At 44.6% G+C, this 17,500-nt stretch overlaps 1 protein-coding gene across 1 annotated transcript in view; it reads right to left on the bottom strand.

Moving 5' to 3' along the window:
* The window catches only part of fam171a2a (family with sequence similarity 171 member A2a), a 50,062-nt gene that overhangs the window by 10,176 nt on the left and 22,386 nt on the right, over window positions 1–17,500 (bottom strand). The window contains exons 3-5 of the mRNA XM_076265902.1: window positions 16,883–16,975; window positions 7,050–7,208; window positions 4,166–4,345 (exon numbers count right to left, since the gene is read on the bottom strand). Coding sequence (XP_076122017.1) covers window positions 4,166–4,345; window positions 7,050–7,208; window positions 16,883–16,975 — 432 coding nt within the window. The remainder of the gene's footprint in view (window positions 1–4,165; window positions 4,346–7,049; window positions 7,209–16,882; window positions 16,976–17,500) is intronic.

The raw sequence follows: 17,500 nt of genomic DNA, 5'->3' as shown, positions 1-17,500 counted from the left end.
GCTTTGTAAGTAATTAACATAATCTTAAAATCAATTCTATAGGAAATAGGGAGCCAGTGCAGTTCAGCCAACACAGGGGTGATGTGTTCTCTCTTCTTAGTCTTAGTTAAAAGTCTAGCCGCAGAGTTCTGTATGAGTGCCAATTTCTTTAGATGTTTTTTGGGAAGACCAGTGAAAAGTGCATTGCAGTAGTCTAACCTGCTAGTGATAAAGGCATGAATTAGTTTTTCTGCATCTTGTTGAGTTAAAAAGGGCCGCACTTTGGCAATGTTTCTCAAGTGGAAATAGGCTGTCTGAGTAACTTTACTGATAAGGGGCTTAAAACTTAACTCTGCATCTAAGATGACACCGAGGCTTGTTACTTTTGGTTTGACCTGGTGTGCCAAGTTCCCCAGATTACTAAGAACAATATCTCGCTTTAGTTTTGGTCCCACCAAAAGTACCTCTGTTTTGTCATCATTTAGTTTCAGAAAATTTTTGCTCATCCACTGATTAATGGAGGTTAGGCATGCAGTGAGGGAGCAAAGGCCATCTGGGTTAGTTGGCTCCACAGAAATATACAATTGGGTATCATCTGCGTAGCTATGGAAGTTTACATTATGCTGACTTATGACGTTTCCCAATGGAAGCATATATAGGGAAAATAGCAGGGGACCAAGGCAGCTCCCCTGGGCCACACCAAAAGGCAAGTCATGTTTTTCAGATACATGATCTCCTAGACTGATATAAAAATCTCTGCCAGTAATGTAGGTTTGAAACCAGTTTAGAGCATTATCAGAGAGACCCACCCACTTCGCAAGGCGGTGAATTAGGATGCTATGATCAATGGTGTCAAATGCCGCACTCAAATCCAGAAGAATAAGGATTGAGACTTTGTTTGAGTCAGTAGCCAGTCTGAGATCATTGACTATTTTTACTAGAGCCGTTTCTGTGCTGTGATTTGATCTAAAACCTGATTGGAATTTTTTTAAGGATACTGTTTTCGTTGAGGAAGGTATTTAACTGATTACAAACAACTTTTTCAAGTACTTTGCTCAGGAATGGTAGATTTGATATAGGCCTGTAGTTGCTCAGATTGGTATGGTCAAGATTTGACTTTTTAAGTAAAGGTTTCACAACAGCGGTTTTAAAAGCAGTTGGAAATATACCTGTTTCTAATGAGGTATTTATTACCTTGAGAATAAAGGGAGCTAAGCTATCATATACTTTATATAGTTTGAGCCAAAAGCACATTATTGTGTCTATGCTTTATGCATATGCATGTTACAGCCTCCATCTTAGTGGAAGTATCAATGGTGGGAGTGATACCCTCCCTGTCTCTCTTCCTCTTTTACTGTGTGTGTCTGTGCGTGTGTGTGTGTGTGTGTGTGTGTGTGTGTGTGTGTGTGTGTGTGTGTGTGTGTGTGTGAATTAGAGAATAGAGAATTAATGCTCTGAATAGGCCAAACAAGTGGAAGGCTAAAGTGGCTATGAGACCGAGTGAGTTCCAGAACGCAGAATGCCACACAACGCCTCCGCCAGTGGCTTCTCTACGTTACCATAGCAACCATCACCAAGCCAACAAGCACTGACAGCCAACAGATCTCCCGGATCTACATAAATGAGCCAATCACTTCAGCCATTCATGCCACTCACTCTAAAGCTGCTGATTTAATGTGCACAAAAGCTTTCCTGCATACAGCTTGTGCTGTTTGAGTTAGCAGAGTGCTATGATCCACAACACTACTGCTAGTAGTGAGAGTGAGTTGGATTGGGTTGGTTGTGAGTTTTTTATAGCACGAGAGCACATGGGAGAGAGAGAGAGAGAGAGAGAGAGAGAGAGAGAGAGAGAGAGAGAGAGAGAGAGAGAGAGAGAGAGAGAGAGCATCAGCTGAGGATCCTGGGAATTAAAGTGGGGCTTGCCAGGTGACTAATCACATCCTCTTTGAGGGGGTAGGCCGGGACGCAGGAGCACACTCTGATTAGGACTCACTCTCACTGGGCCACCACAAATCTGTGTGAGTGAGTGTGTGTGTGTGTGTGTGTGTGTGTGTGTGTGTGTGTGTGTGTGTGTGTGTATGTATGTGTGTGTGTGTGTGTGTGTGTGTGTGTGTGTGTGTGTGTGTATGACTGTGTGTGTGTGTGTGACTGTATGTATGTATGCGTGTAACTGTGTGTGTGTGTGTGTGTGTGTGTGTGTGTGTGTGTGTCTGACTATATATGTGTGTTTGTGTGTTTGTGTGTGTGTGTGTGTGTGTGTGTGTGTGTGTATAGTGTGTGAATAATGTGACCACATAGCATCCAGCAAATACTACTCCCATATACCTGGATAGTCCCTCTCTTCCTCTACTTTGATCTTTCTGAGGTGATAAGCGATCACTTCTCCTTTCTTGCACAATTCTGCTTTTCGTGTTCACATCTTCTCAATACTCAAATTCTCTCTTTCTATCTCTCTATCTCTCCTTTTTCTCTTTCTCTCTCTCTCTCTCACACACACACACACACACACACACACACACACACACACACACACACACACACACACACACACACACACACACACACACACACACACACACACACACACACACACAGTCCTCTCTCTGTCTCTGTCTTTATCGCTTGCCTCGGTTAAAGCATGCGCAGAGTTGCATAACAGTCCTTACAGGCGTATGAGCAGTCATCTAGAGCTGGCTGCATTAACTCTTACCAGCCTGGACAAAAGAGAGAGAGATAGAGAGAGAGAGAGAGAGAGAGAGGAAGAGAGAGAGATAGGGATAGGAAGAGGGAGGGAGAAAGAGAGAGGGTGAGGAGAGCAAAACATAGATATGAGAGTTGGTTGTTGTAAAGAGATTGAAAGGAAAAGACAAAAGAAACAGAAAGAGAGAAAGAGACACATACCCAGTTCCCACTCAAGTGAAAGCCATTTATATGCTGCTAGCGAGCTGTATTAGTGTTATGTGGGAAAGCGAGTCATTGTTCTGAAATACGGCAAAGTTTTGAACATTCATCATTAATCCCCTGCCAGCCTGTAACATTACAACAATGACAATCAGATTGGGTACCACTGCATCCCCTGCCATTACTGGTGCATTAATTGGTTTAACTAAAATTCAATATCTAATATAATATTCAATATTGAATTATTCTTTTAATATTGGTCTAGTTTATTGTGCGTGTTGGCTTTAATTAGGAAGGCTGTCTTCGTGGGTTTTGGGACACATAAGAAACGCTCCCCCTGCACAACTAAGAACATTACGTTTTACTGTACCCTGGGCACGCCTGTAAGAGGGGTCATAAAACCCTTTCATGTGCTACTCTGTGGATGCTGCATTCAAGCCTGCCAGTCTGCAGAAAATATAGGAAAACATCCCCAAGGAAGGTAATATGAATTTAGTCATAGAGAGTTAGAATCCAAAGAATCAATCACTGCTGCAGACACAGACTAGTGCAGACTACAGTGGTATCTACATCAACACTGAGATTTAAAGATCATCTTCCAGCACATTCAGTGTATCACAGCAATCTCATTTTTGCACAATTAAACAATCACTCATGAGTGCAATTGTGCTGCGTTTTCCATTTCCTTTTACTCATTTGAGAGAGGCGTTCATTCAAAACAACATAAGGAACAACAATCCAGCTTAAGCAACAATCAGGCTTTAGGTTCCATCTTTCAAAGATCACAGCTAAGCTAATATGAAGCATAGCAACACTGCCTTGCGCAGGATTGCTTTTCAAGCCACTCGCAAGAATGTGATTGAAATGGCAGATTTTGATTATAAATCCTTGACCTATTGATATAGTATTCTAGCCCATTGTGTAATGTTATTCAGGCTTGGTGGTTGATTGACCACTGTGGGCAGTCCCCCTACTTATAGCACAAGGATTCTAGCACCTCTCCTGTGTACCTCCTGAAAAAAATCAACATCGGAAATGACAGCAGGTCAACATGCAGAGCTGTACAAGTTGTGGTCATTACAATATCAATGACAGACTGAGTGCATCTCTTCCAATTAAACTACTTACCCTTCCTACTGTGCACTAAAAACAGATACTACTGAATGTTCCCAAGGAATACAGACTCCATACTACTCCACACTACAATTATGCATTGGGTCACTGGGATATCTGTGGTGGATTGACCTTGGTGTTGGAGGAATAACAAGAGGCGTCTGGTCCTTACCTGTGCGCTCGTCGAAGCGCCAGACAGGCACGCTGGTGGCCATCTTGAGGGGCGAGTCAGAGGGCAGGGGGATGGAGAAGTGGATGGGGTCAGAGACGGGGATGGTGCTGCCGTTCTGGGCCGAGAGGAGGGCACACACCGCCGCCACCGCAGTCAGCTCCACCCAGCTACTGTTGGGCCCTGGTGATGGAGGGAGAGGAGAGCACGGTCAGAGAAACACTCCCAGGCCTACCAAATGTACTGGACATATGAGCATGAGTGTCCCCCCCCCTAAGACACTGTAATGGACATTAAGTGTTGTTTCAAAGAACTGCAATGACGTCAAAACTGGAGTGGATGTAAAATAGGCCACATGGATTGGCCCTTGCTGAAGTTGAATTGAAGTGTCCAGAACTGGATCATATGACTGCACACATGTGCGCTCATAAAACAAAGGTGTTACTCTTAGTCCTCTGCTTTCTTTCAGGGAGTTTTCCACAGAATCCTGTGGAAACACATGCTGCTTCTTCGGGGAGGTCAGAGAACTTTTCCAAGTACTATTTATTATGATCCCTTTAAAACAAAGGCGTTAGATGGAGAAGCATCCAAGCTGCTTGATAATGAAACTGCCAAAAACCGAACGAAAGCCTCGTCTTTGTATATGCAATTGTAAACAGTTAAGAATATGGGGAACACAGCAGACTGTCATCACTTTATGACAAAAGCATGTCATGCAGTTGAAAACAAACATGATAAAGGGTGAAGGCAGCTGTGTTTACACTGGGCTATCATCATATTTCATTATCTGATGCATGCATCAAGACCAGTGGAGACAGATTTCCAAACACTCTGCCTGACGGGCTGTCTTGCCAAACCCCCAAAATCAGGTCACATCTATGTTACAGCATCTGAATGTGCCTGCTCAGTCTTTCACAATAGTGCCGTTAGCCTTATGAAAACTGTCCTCTTCAATAGCAGATTAACTAGACCGGTGCTCTGCCAACAAAATGGGAAATCAGAGAAGTAATGAAAGCTGTCTCACATCCCTCTGTGTTCTATGGATAATGTATTTATATTATGTCTGACAGCATGCTTTTGTATTTATTTGTATACAAGATGCTTTGGAGAATGTTACAGCACACTAGAGCTAATGCTAAGTGCTAGTGCTAGGACCATGACTTTCATGATTATGTTATTGCACATTTAAACTGTGAGGTATGTGTGAAATTGTGCATGTCTGTGTGTGTGTGTGTGTGTGTGTGTGTGTGTGTGTGTGTGTGTGTGTGTGTGTGTGTGTGTGTGTGTGTACCTACTGTATGGCTTGAGCTTGCAGTGAAAAGCAAGAGAAATGAAGAGAGGGTGCAAACATCCTCTTTTATTTATAGAAAGTACCGCTCTGCACCTCTGAATGTTATGTGGCCATGTGAGGGCACTGCCATCTTGGCTTCTATGGCTAAACACCTAAGATGAGTGTTTTTATGTAGATATGAAATATACATAAATATAAATATTCAATGTAAGTATCATTTATCTCTCTCTTTCTCTCTCAAACACAGTAAATTGAAAAACAGTAAAATGAAACAGAAATACATGACAAATAACTGACTGCGACCATGACTATTGAGCATGATTATTTTATTATATTAAGTTAACAGTCATCGCCTCCTCTCTCTGTGACCCTGTTAATCACCTGTGCTCATCTACAGTCTCTTTCACAGGTGCCATCATCTCTCCATCTTCTTTCATCTCTCTCTCTCTCTCACACACACACTCTGTCTCTCTTGTTCTCTTTTTTTTTTTTTAAGTATTAAAGGCCTTTTTTAAGTATTAAAGGCCTTTTTATGCCTTTAATGAAAGGACAGTGAAGAATGACAGGAAGCGAGTGGGCGAGAGAGTCGGGGTGGGATCCGGAAAGGACCACAGGGTGGGAATCGAACCCAGGTCGCCGGCGTACTGTGCAGGTGCCCCAGCCAGTCGCGCCACGGCCGGGGCCTCTTGTTCTCTTTCTGTATTACCTGTTTGTACTTCTCTTTCTCATCTCTTTTCTCACTGATCTCCCCCCGTCTCTTCTCATATTGCCCTGACTCATCCTGTTCATATTTGCCCACCTGTTCTGTTTTGATCCCTGTTTATGAAATCTTTAACTCGTTTTCATTATCTCAATCCAACCATGTCTTTGATGCTCTTACCCTCTGGGGCCTCTCTCCATTAAGCGGCTGTATAAATATCTCCCTAAAGATTAGGCTGATTATGGATATGATGTCATTTCTCTGTGCTCCATCCAGTTCTCTTCTCTCTGCTCCATCCTTGTTTTATAAACACTCTCTCTCATAGTCTTGCAGAGGTCTGCTCTCTGTCTCTCTCCAATCTTTCCTCTTCTCTCTCTTTTCTTCCCCTCTCTGACTTTGCAGAGAAACAAATAGAGATTTGTTTTTACCTAATAACTGACAGCTCAACGGTTTTACTGCTGCTTCTGAAATGCTGAACTCTGTTTATCACTCTCTCCCCCACTTTATGTTCATCTTCCCCGTCCTCTCTTATCCTTTTACCTCTCTCTCTCTCTCTCTCTCTCTCTCTCTCTCTCTCTCTCTCTCTCTCTCTCTCTCCAATCCAATCCAATTCAATTCAATTCAATCCAATCCAATTCAATTCAATTCAATTCAATTCAATTCAATTCAATTCAATTCAATTCAATTCAAGTGAGTTTTATTAGCATGACAAATTCTGCATTGGCAAAGAAGACCATTCTAATGTAAGGTTTACATAGAGAATGCTTGGAGTACAATATATGGAAAATAGATCCAAGACTAACAAACAAACTGGTGAGTTGAGTGTGTAGGTAAGTGTGTAAGTAACTCTCTCTCCCCCTCTCTCTCTCTCTCCTCTCTCTCACTCACTCTCTCACCTGTGCCATTGTTCTCCAGGCCAAGAGGATAGGGGAAGCCCCCGATCTCATACTGGCTCCTGGCGGCGGTCAACACAGCAGAGAGGGCCAGATCGGACGTGTTGAGTCCGGCACGGATCGCTCTCCGTTGGAGCTGCACCCACGGCTGATTCTTCGCCCCTGTGGTAGCAGACAGCAGACACAAACACACATATGCACATTTGAATTCTTCATTTGGAATCACAGACATCACATTGCCAACAAATAGGGGATTTAAATGTTTCTAGATGTAAATTTCAATCGTTTCCACTCATGGGTACTGAAAACCCTCACCTGTACCACACAGCAAGGCTACTTGCTACACACACTCACACACACACAAGATTCTAAATTCAGCCTATTTTCTGGTTAGCCTTTATTATAACAGGCTTGTGCAAAATTCTAGAATTGAATTGAAACTGGCTCTTAAATTCCAATTCAATTCTTGAATTTCACTTGCATTTCAATTGAGGCAGTAAACAGGAAGCAGAATTGTAATTTGAATTTTGCACAACCCTGTATTATAAGTGTATATTGAGACAACAAGTCTTCTGTTCTTTTCAAAGTGTTACGCCAGAGAATTATCGTCTGTGGAAACTACCAGAGGTGGCACCCAGAGACCAACCTAAGACCTTAAGAATGCTTAATAACATTGTATTTGCTCACCCGGGTTACAGTCAATTACCCATCAGGGTAATTATTTGATCTAGTAAGGGCAGCATGGTAATACCTGTCCTTAAACCTAGGCATCACTTTCATCCTATCACTTTGTTTACACACCTTCTCCAAAAAGGACGTGACCTTCAGTGCTAATCTCCTAAACCCCATCCACTGACCACCGAAACCAAAACACTATAAATATACACACACACACAGAGACACACACACACACACACACACACACACACACACAAAGAATGCATACATGTCATTCACTGCTCAGCTCACACACAGTAGCTTCTATATACAGGTAAATCACATGTGAGTTTGGGTAGCTAATGGTTAATGTACTTGGGATGTATTTAACCTGGGTTCCATCGTGGTCTATGTACTCTCCAGTAATCATGTGTTTGCCTTAATGTGGTTCATCCCGCTTCAGGAGAGAGCCAGTCCTAAAAATACCACCCTCATCACTTCACTAACACACACACACACACACACACACACACACACACACACACACACTCACACACTCTCACACACTCACACACGTGCACGGCTCCCTCCACCCTGTCGACTCGGATTAGCGGCTGGCTAGCTGTTGGCTAATCGCTGCAGACAGTTCAGGCCCCTGTGCTGGAGCCCTGAGCCCACTGCAGCACGGTCTGGTGCCTCGCCATCTAACCCTCACTCTCTCCTCTCCTCCAGCCATGCGTGGCTCCATCCTCCCACACGAGTAGTGTAGGCTACACATGTACAACTACTCTGCTCACTCTCTTTCGCGGTCCACACTTACATCCATCTATCCATCTATCTCTCCACCCCTTTCTTTATCTTCCCACATGGGTATACAGTACATGCATTCAAGCATGCAGCTCGTCTTCTCACTCAATCCAGCCATCCACCCATCTATCTAACCATCCATCCACTTCTTTGTGTATACTCCCTCAGTTGTGTCTTTCTCTTCACCTCCACTGCTTAAATAAAGAAATGTGTTTCTTGATGTGTTGTCTTACAAAAGATGCACAGTTGGCAGACTGAATTGGCTTAACAAAAAAAAAGCAATCCCTTAAAAACACTAAGTTAGCGAGTCAATCACATTAGGTCAATCAATGTACTGTATTTGGTACCCAATGGGCTGGCCAGTTGAGTATAAAGCAGCGCGCTGTGTGAGAGATCCCACCACGGGGCACTCTAATTAATGATCTAATGACACCCTTGACACGGGGAAGCTTTCAGTTTGTCATGGCAACAGGCCCATCAATTGATCATATTCTAATTGGACAATTGCATGAAAGGAGGCCACAGTTGTGTAGAGACAAGAGAGAAATGAATGATGGCATGAGAGGTTTCTTTTTGCACTGATTGGCTGGGTTTGGCCTAGCGTGACTGCTGAAAGGACTGTGTGAGGCACTTCAGTTCAGTGTTACCCCGTAGTGTTCCAGGAGAGTAAGGTTAAAAGAATTGATCAGCAGTCTTTCAGTTCAAATATTCAACAAACATCAGCGAAAAAGACCAAGAGGTCATCAGAAAAGCCTGAAACCTTACACTTGAAAATCCAACATTCACTCTGTCTCACACACACAGGCTCATACACACACTTACAGTTTGGGGGATGGGAGTCTGGCCCTCCACCAGTAGGACTAAATAGCCAACACCACAGGCTTTGTGGCTCATATCCATAAATACTTAAAAGGCAATAAAAATCTGTCAAGTTTCTACCAAGTGAATTGAACACTTCATTTCTACATCTCAAATGGGATATAACTATATGCTATAATGAATTAAGAGTGCTGACTGAACTGGAGAGAATATTTTAGGATCTGGACCTGGATTATCAACTCCTCTCGGACATCTCCATGATTCTTTAGGTCAGTCGCCCTCAGTCCGATAATCTCCAGCAAGTCTTACACCCCCCCCCCCCTCCTCCCTGTTCTGGAGAGTTGCTGGCTGTAAGACAGAACTGCCCCAAACTAGGCCCTAGCCCCTCCACAGTCAGCGGAGACACACACAATCACTAAGGGGTTCTCTTGCCTCAGGCACAGGGATCTGCCCTGGATGGGTCGCAGAGCTGAGGGGGCACTCCCAAACAACACACCCTCCAATCCCCTGGGACTGAGAGAGGGATTGGGGCCTCTGCAGAGCTGATCTCCTGTAAACCCCCCGTGCCAAAACTCTCCGTGGCTCGTGCTGACGTGACGTGGAGAAGGCCGCTGGACTCTCATTGGGCCTGGGCCAGATGGCCAGCTCCTCTCATCTGTCTGTGTGTCTGAGACGCTAAGATCCCAGCCATCAGACAGCCCAGGCTTACACGGCAGAGCACACTCTTACAGTCTTACGGCCCATACTGTTTACACTGTATGCCCATGGGATGTTTACCCAGTATACCAAGGGGATGCAATTTTACACATTTTACTTTTACTTTTTAAAAGGTACTTTTCTTTACGCTGTGTATATGGACTGTGTGTAATTAAAATGACTGGATGTGTAGGCAGTTCTTTTCTATGCAGTTCTGTGAGGGAGGGGCAAGTGAGAGACAAACTACAGGTGTATGAGTGGATCCTTGCATGGTTTTATGCATCTGTAAAGATACAGTAAGTGTGAAACATAAATGCATGAAAAAATTGTTTGTTAGTATTCTTCTTCTTACCATATGAATCAAAATATTGATGGAATTCTCTCTGCATGTGTGTGAATGTGAATATGAGTATGTGCATAGATAAATGTGTATGTGTGCTTGTGTGTAAGTGATTTGAAAACTGCAATGCATGTTGATAAAAAAGAGCATTTATGGCAGCTGACCCACGTATCCTTCAGTGAATTGTGACAACAAAGGTCCCCCCCCCCTTTGGTCCTCTCCCCAATCTGCTTCCTGACCCCACGCATCCCCGACCTTGTTTCCTGTTCCTCCTCCTCCCTCCCTTCCTCCCTCCCTTTCAGAACCAGACGCTCGGTTCTGGAGCAGGCCCAGAGAACCGGACGTGATCTGGGTCAGCGATGCGGAGAACAGGGGGTTCTTTTGGTTCCGGCCCGGTATCTTCCGAGGCGACCCGTTTTCCCTGGGCACCCCTGAACAGTGGGCATCTGTTGTGGTGGGAATGGCCAGCGCAGCGCAGGGAAAGCCTTGGTATGGAGAGTGAGGACCACAAGGCACAATGACCCCCAAACTCTGGGGTGGGAACGGAGGTCACTGGGGACCACCAGCGAGATGGACACACAAACAATTCATACAGGCACAAACGCATACTAACACCTACACACACGCACCCATGCACGGACACGTGTACACACACACACACACACAATCACAGCTGTGCTAGGCTGTTGTGTATATGCCAGTACAGTGAGGTGTTGGGATTGTTTTCTAGCTCCTGTGTCTCTCATCTCCCAAATGTCTGTGAGCGTGGTCTGCTTTAAGGAGATTACTGTCCCCGAGGACCACGGTATCCACAGGGGACCTCCACTCCACACCCCAACATTAATCACGCAAATGCACTTCACTACACCAAATGCCAAACGATGCCCCCAAAACAACCACTGACGATTCAAGACTGTGGACGAGGCAGATGATGTATCCATTATTGATGGCCATGTGTTTTATGCTGTTTAATTCAGACGCATCGCATACAATGCACAGGAGACCCATGGGACTATGACCTTGGGGTTACCCCCCCCCCCCCCCCTCATGGAGGAAACAAATGAGGGGAGGGGCTCTGCATTGTCTGGAGCATCCATATGGATATGGCTGATCTGTCACGGGGGGCAGGGTGGGCTAGTTTGTTGTGATTTGGAAAAGGGAGGGGGGGGCATTGAGGAAAGGGTCAAAGGTCTCTGTAAGTGTGCCATCTGTCTGCATGACAAAGGACGGAGAGGAAAAAGGAGACAATAATGCTTTCTGTCTTGCAACAGTAACGACCAATAGGAGGATGAGAGGCAGATCTAATAAATTCAAATCAGGGTGGGATCACATGAAAGGAAGTGATATCATCAAGTGGGACAATATGGCCAGTTAGACATCCAGTTATAGGATATTGTGCAGACTGTTTTTTATGTGGGCAACCAGGTTTTAAAAGATTGTACAGTAAAAATATCTTCATCATGTCATTGTTTGCCGTTTGTCACAATGACACTCAGGGCCAGATGTACTAACGCTTTTGGGCCCACTTCAGGCGTATTTGTTTCACAATGTGGGTGTAAAATCATTACGAGGTATGTACAAACAGGCCCCAATGATGTAAAAGCGCAAACTGCCTGTCGCGGGAGCTGAAAGTGGCAGATTGCGTTTGTCATGTCATGCATATGCATTAATGGGAGGATCCAGGAGAAAGTGGGAGTTTAGCATAAAAAGATGGGAGGGGAAGAGTAAAGAGCGCCTAATTATGTATTCCGCGGTATGTACAAAGACTGCTCCTGAAAGCGCACGTCTATTCTGCGCCTAAATACTTCCGCCTTGTAAAAGCAGGTGTTAATCCAAATTGCAGTTCAATGCGTCAATAAGAGAACCTTTCAAAGACAACAGAATCGCTATTTAGAGCACCAGTTTTTGTGGTGAAAGTATTTGTACTACCAAAAGCAACCTTAACTTTCGTTAAAAGACTGCCTTTCGAATGTCTTACTTTCACGTCATTCACTTAAACTTTCCTACTTGCTAGATTTGACCAATCATCCATAGCCTACGTGCACAAGTAGTTTGAGTAGAACTACTGATCTTCATTATCTCCCTGCTTGCTTATCATGTATGGTATTATTTCATGATCACTAAACATTTGATTCTTTTTAATGTTGTCATCAGTTAACTTCATTCAACTGTGCTTGTATGTAGGCGCTGCCATTCAGTTGTGGACGTTCGTAAATTGCGTTTATGGGCGGAGAAAGGCAGAGAAAGGCGCAGTTTACACTAAGGATTGAACGATTGATAAATACGACGGAAACTTGGGTCTGACAGCGTTCGCAATCTGCGGTGTGTCCATGACGCTAATAGCGCTACGTTCGCAAATGTACGTACATCTGGCCCTCAGTGTTATTTGGGCTTGCTTTTGGCCATTGGTTCTGCTACGTCTTCATTTGTATGAGTTTTCTTGGATGGTTTAGTTTTATATTAGAGGTGTGTCCACCACTTATTTACTCTATCTGTATCTATGGTAAGATATTTTTCTATGCATTTGGGCCTTTCGTCCACACGTGAACAGCATTTTAGCTCACTCAAATGGATATTATTCAAAACGCCTTCTACACACGCACACGTCTGAAGTGAAAATGTTGGGTTTGTGTGGACAAGTGCAACAGACACTGTCTCAATTGGCGTACTTCCGTCTGCACACTTTAATTCAGTGTGCTGTGTGCACTGTGTGCTTACTTGCATATGAATTTCAACAGGATAGTGAGAGACTTTTCGAAATGATATGAAAAGAGCCAGAGCAACAATGGTAACCATGACAATAAAAAAATACAATATCGGAATATGAGCTGTAGTTTGCATTCTAATGTGTAGGGAGATATAACTAATGCCATGAAGAGAGAATTAAATGATCTGTTTTCAAAAATATTTGGATATGTGTTTACAGGGCTATAGTGTCCATAATGAGCCAAGAGGAGAGAGCCTACATTTGGTGGAAAAGTGTAAAGAAAGAAACAAAAAGACATGTTGAAATGCACAAAAATAAAGAAATAAATACACCCTCTGGCAGAAACGTCCACCCACACACAGGCTAAGTATTCCCCACTAAACTCCAGCTACAGCCGCCCCTCTCTCTAGTCCCTTACTTTCTCATCATTTTCTCTGCCATGGTCACCATGGTGATGCGCTGAATAGCCTGCCCCCACTCCCCGCCAAACAAACACGTACACACACACACACGTACACACACACACACACACACACACACACACACACACACACACACACACACACACACACACACACTTTTTTTTAGTGCTGCTCTCTCTTGTTTATGACCATGGTTTAGGCGCCCACAGCCAGTCTGCTGCAGATTGTGAAGGTTGGGGGGCATCCTGAGCCACTGAAGCAAGAGGAGGAAGCAAGGAGCGACTGCTGAGAGAGCTGCTCAGCTTTTACTAGGACAAATCCTGGAAGCCAAGCTCAGCCAAGCTCAACCCACAGTCCCCCCTGCCATCGGCTGACAAAGTGCAGAGCCACTTCGCCACCACCATCATCCACTTCCTTACAACGTACGTACTTATGCATTTGGCTGGCGCTTTTACCCAAAGTGACTTACAGATAGTAAACGCAAGGGCCAGTCTCCCTGGAGCAACTTGGGGTTAAGTGTCTCACTCAAAGGGCACAACGGTGACAACCAGAAACTAAGCCCATGACTTCCTGTGGCTACAGCATGCTAGCCCAGTTCTGTGGCCACTACACTACCACCGGCCACACCGCCCACCATCATGACCACAGCCATAAGCTATATAACCACAGAGCGCGCGTGTGTGTGTGTGTGTGTGTGTGTGTGTGTGTGTGTGTGTGTGTGTGTGTGTGTGTGTGTGTGTGTGCGTGCGTGCGTGCGTGCGTGCGTGCGTGCGTGCGTGCGTGCGTGCGTGCGTGCGTGCGTGCGTGCGTGCGTGAGTGCGTGCGTGCGTATCTCTGTGTGTGTGCATACACTTCCTTTTCCTAAAAGGCTGCAGTGGACATCAAACGATAGTGAGAGGGACCATGGTCCCTCTGTGTGTACCAAATCAGATCAGGGCTCTCTCTGCCAGCTCTGCTGAGAAGCAACACAGTCATCACACTCCAAGTGGTGAGTAATATGGAGGCAATTACGTAACGAGGACTCTCTTTAACAGAGCAGAGAGCTGGGACTGACAGCAGACAGCAAGTCCTGTGTGTGTGTGTGTGTGTGTGTGTGTGTGTGAGAGAGAAGAGTGAGTGATGGAGAGAAGGGAAAGAAAGAGAGAGAAAAATGTGTGCAAAAGAGGGAGAGAGAGAGAGAAAAACAGAGATGAAGTGAGGGAAAATGTGCATGAGAAAATGTGCATGTAAGGAGAGAGAGAAAGAGAGAGAGAAAGAGGGAGAGAGAGATAAGTTGGGGAAGGACATTGACGCTTTTGAGCTTCCCCTCCAATCAATACAGGGCTGTCCCAGCTAATGAAAAGGAGGGAAGAGGAGGCGCAGCACCAGGATCATTAAGGAGATAAGGAGGAAGGAAGAAAAGAGCTGTGTCAGGAGAGAGAGAGGGAGAGAAGGAGAGGGAGAGAGAGAGAGAGAGAGAGGGAGAGAAGGGAGAAAAGGGAGAGATCGAGCTAACAAGAGAGAAATTTACTGTCAAAAAGAGCATTAGGTTTACAAGCAAATGTACAGAAGGGAGAACAAGTGTTGCTGGGGTAAAGGAAAAATCTCAAGGCAGAGAGAGATGAGAGAGAGAGAGAGAGAGAGAGAGATAAAGAGATAAAGAGCTAAAGACAAAAGAAAGGCGATAGAGAGATAAACCTCGAAGAAAGCAGGAGAGCATGAGCACAGCACAGCAGGGGTTTTCCCAGAGTTCACTGGGGCATGACATCACTCTGAGGCTGTGCCGTGGACTGAACAGGTAAACAGACTGATCACTCTCACTGTCCCTGTGAGCTTCGGAAGAGATGCATAACTAAATAAGTAGATAGATAGACAACATACATACATACATACATACATACATACATACAATGGGTGTATGAATATTGTACCTTGCATATTGCATATTGTTTGTATTAAGCAACAACAACTTTAGCATTCAGCTGGAGAGATTTTTCAATAGCCAAAATCAATTGCGATTATCATCAGGAGGGCTTTATTAAGACCTCTTTCCACAAGAGCATGCAACCCTACAGCACACACAGTTCAGTAATCCTGGTGATAATCATAAGTACGATGGCCCATAACATCTCTCACTAAATGCAACGCTATGGAAGCCAGACTAGCTATTAAACCACCACAAAACACACACACAATATGCATCCTTCAGTTTCATTTCAGCTGAACAACACACACACACACACACACACACACACACACACACACACACACACACACACACACACACACAGATAAAAGCCTGTTTCTATAGCACAACCTTTAAGAGAGTCATAAATTTGAAAGGGACATTTACTGTGCCAGGCAAAATCACAACCATACACATGGCATACGAACATACACATGCGCAAACACACACACACACACACACACACACACACACACACACACACACACACACACACAGCCGCATACACACACACACACACACACACACACACACAGGGCCTTCACGCACAACACCAGTTGTAAATATCCCATGGACATTTACTGCATGTTAGCAGGTTACCCGCAGGCTGAGTCTCCTCCAGATCAATGTCATTATTCACTTCAACCTTACAGACATCACAGCATCGGTGCTCACACACAGAGAACAGAATTACGCACGCAACACTTTCACACACTTAAGGAAAGAAGGAACTATATAAGTGTGTGAGATGCTGTGAGCTGGCGGGGGGGGGGGGCGGGGGCGCGTGGTGGTTTGCTTGTGTGGAGGACATCACTGTGTCTCACTTTGGTGATGTAATGGCTGAATGCGCAGTGCTGCGCTACCATCATTGAACACCATTCATCAGAGCTCTCTGAACAGGAGCCTGAGCCTGAACTGACTACCAATGCTGTCCGGCCAGCACACAGGCTAATGTAGCACAGGGCTGCGGCAGGCTGCGCTGCGCAGCTTGGACATGACCACACGTCTCCGAGTGAGTGAGTCACGTCCACTCAGCGAGTACTGAAAGTGGGCAGGATGAAGCTGAATGACTACTTGGGTGTCTTCAAAGAGACACGTGCCTATTGCTCCCTCTAACCAAACTGAAAGAACAAATACCACCAAAAACATCCGAGGCCAAGCTATTTCCTGACTAACCAAGGTTTCTAGACCGTAACTTTTATTTTCCAGACTGATGTAAGCACCACTATAACATATTGTTGAACGATTTATGTGTCTCTCAGCTTGTACTGGGGGAATCTTGGGGGAATTGGCTGCACTGTACCTTGTGGTGGTGTGAGCTGTTAATGGTCCTATTACAAATGACTATAGAAAGCCTGACACTGAGGTTTCTGGGGGCGGGGAGTGAGAGGGGGCGAGAAGCCGTGGCATGTGGGCAGGAAGTCAGACAGGTAGGTGACTCACCTGGGGATCCAAGCAACAGCTGAACCATGTCATCATACAGGATTAGTGTGGCGGGCTTCTGAGGCAGAAGGTACAGGCTGACTGAAGCATACACTAGAGAGAGAGTGAGAGAGAGAGAGAACAAATAATTTAATAGAATAATATTACTACAGCATTACTTTAAAACAGATTATTATTATCATTCATACACTGTATTATTGATTAGAAAAACAAAAGGGCAAACGCTTAGAATCTACAGGTCATAAAACAATCAATACACTCCGATGCATCTGTGATTAAGGGTAAACGGTAGACAATCCAACTGCTGTCGTTTTCATTTTTCACTCACAAATCATTAGTAATGGTGGCTTCAGCAGTGTAATGTTGCTTATGAAATGCAATTAGACTAAAATGCAGGGTTATCAAAATATAAAAATGCCAAGCAGTACATTTCAAATCTTGACCCTCCTCACACCCTCTCTTCATACTGTACACACACACACACACACACATGACTATGCCACCTCTGAGACCTCTAGGAGTGGATGACCCACTCAATCATCTCTCTCACATTCTCCCATACTTTCTTTCTATCTATCCCTCTTTTTCTTTCTTTGTGATTTATTCACACACATACAG

The sequence above is a fragment of the Alosa pseudoharengus genome, unplaced genomic scaffold (genome assembly GCF_046254945.1).
Source record: "Alosa pseudoharengus isolate Yale_2024_CS ecotype anadromous, Long Island Sound unplaced genomic scaffold, YU_APseudo_1.1 YU_APseudo_1.1_scf_4, whole genome shotgun sequence".
Lineage (NCBI taxonomy): Eukaryota > Metazoa > Chordata > Actinopteri > Clupeiformes > Clupeidae > Alosa > Alosa pseudoharengus.
The sequence above is the reverse complement of the archived record's forward strand: the minus strand, read 5'-3'. Positions and strand labels throughout refer to the sequence as shown.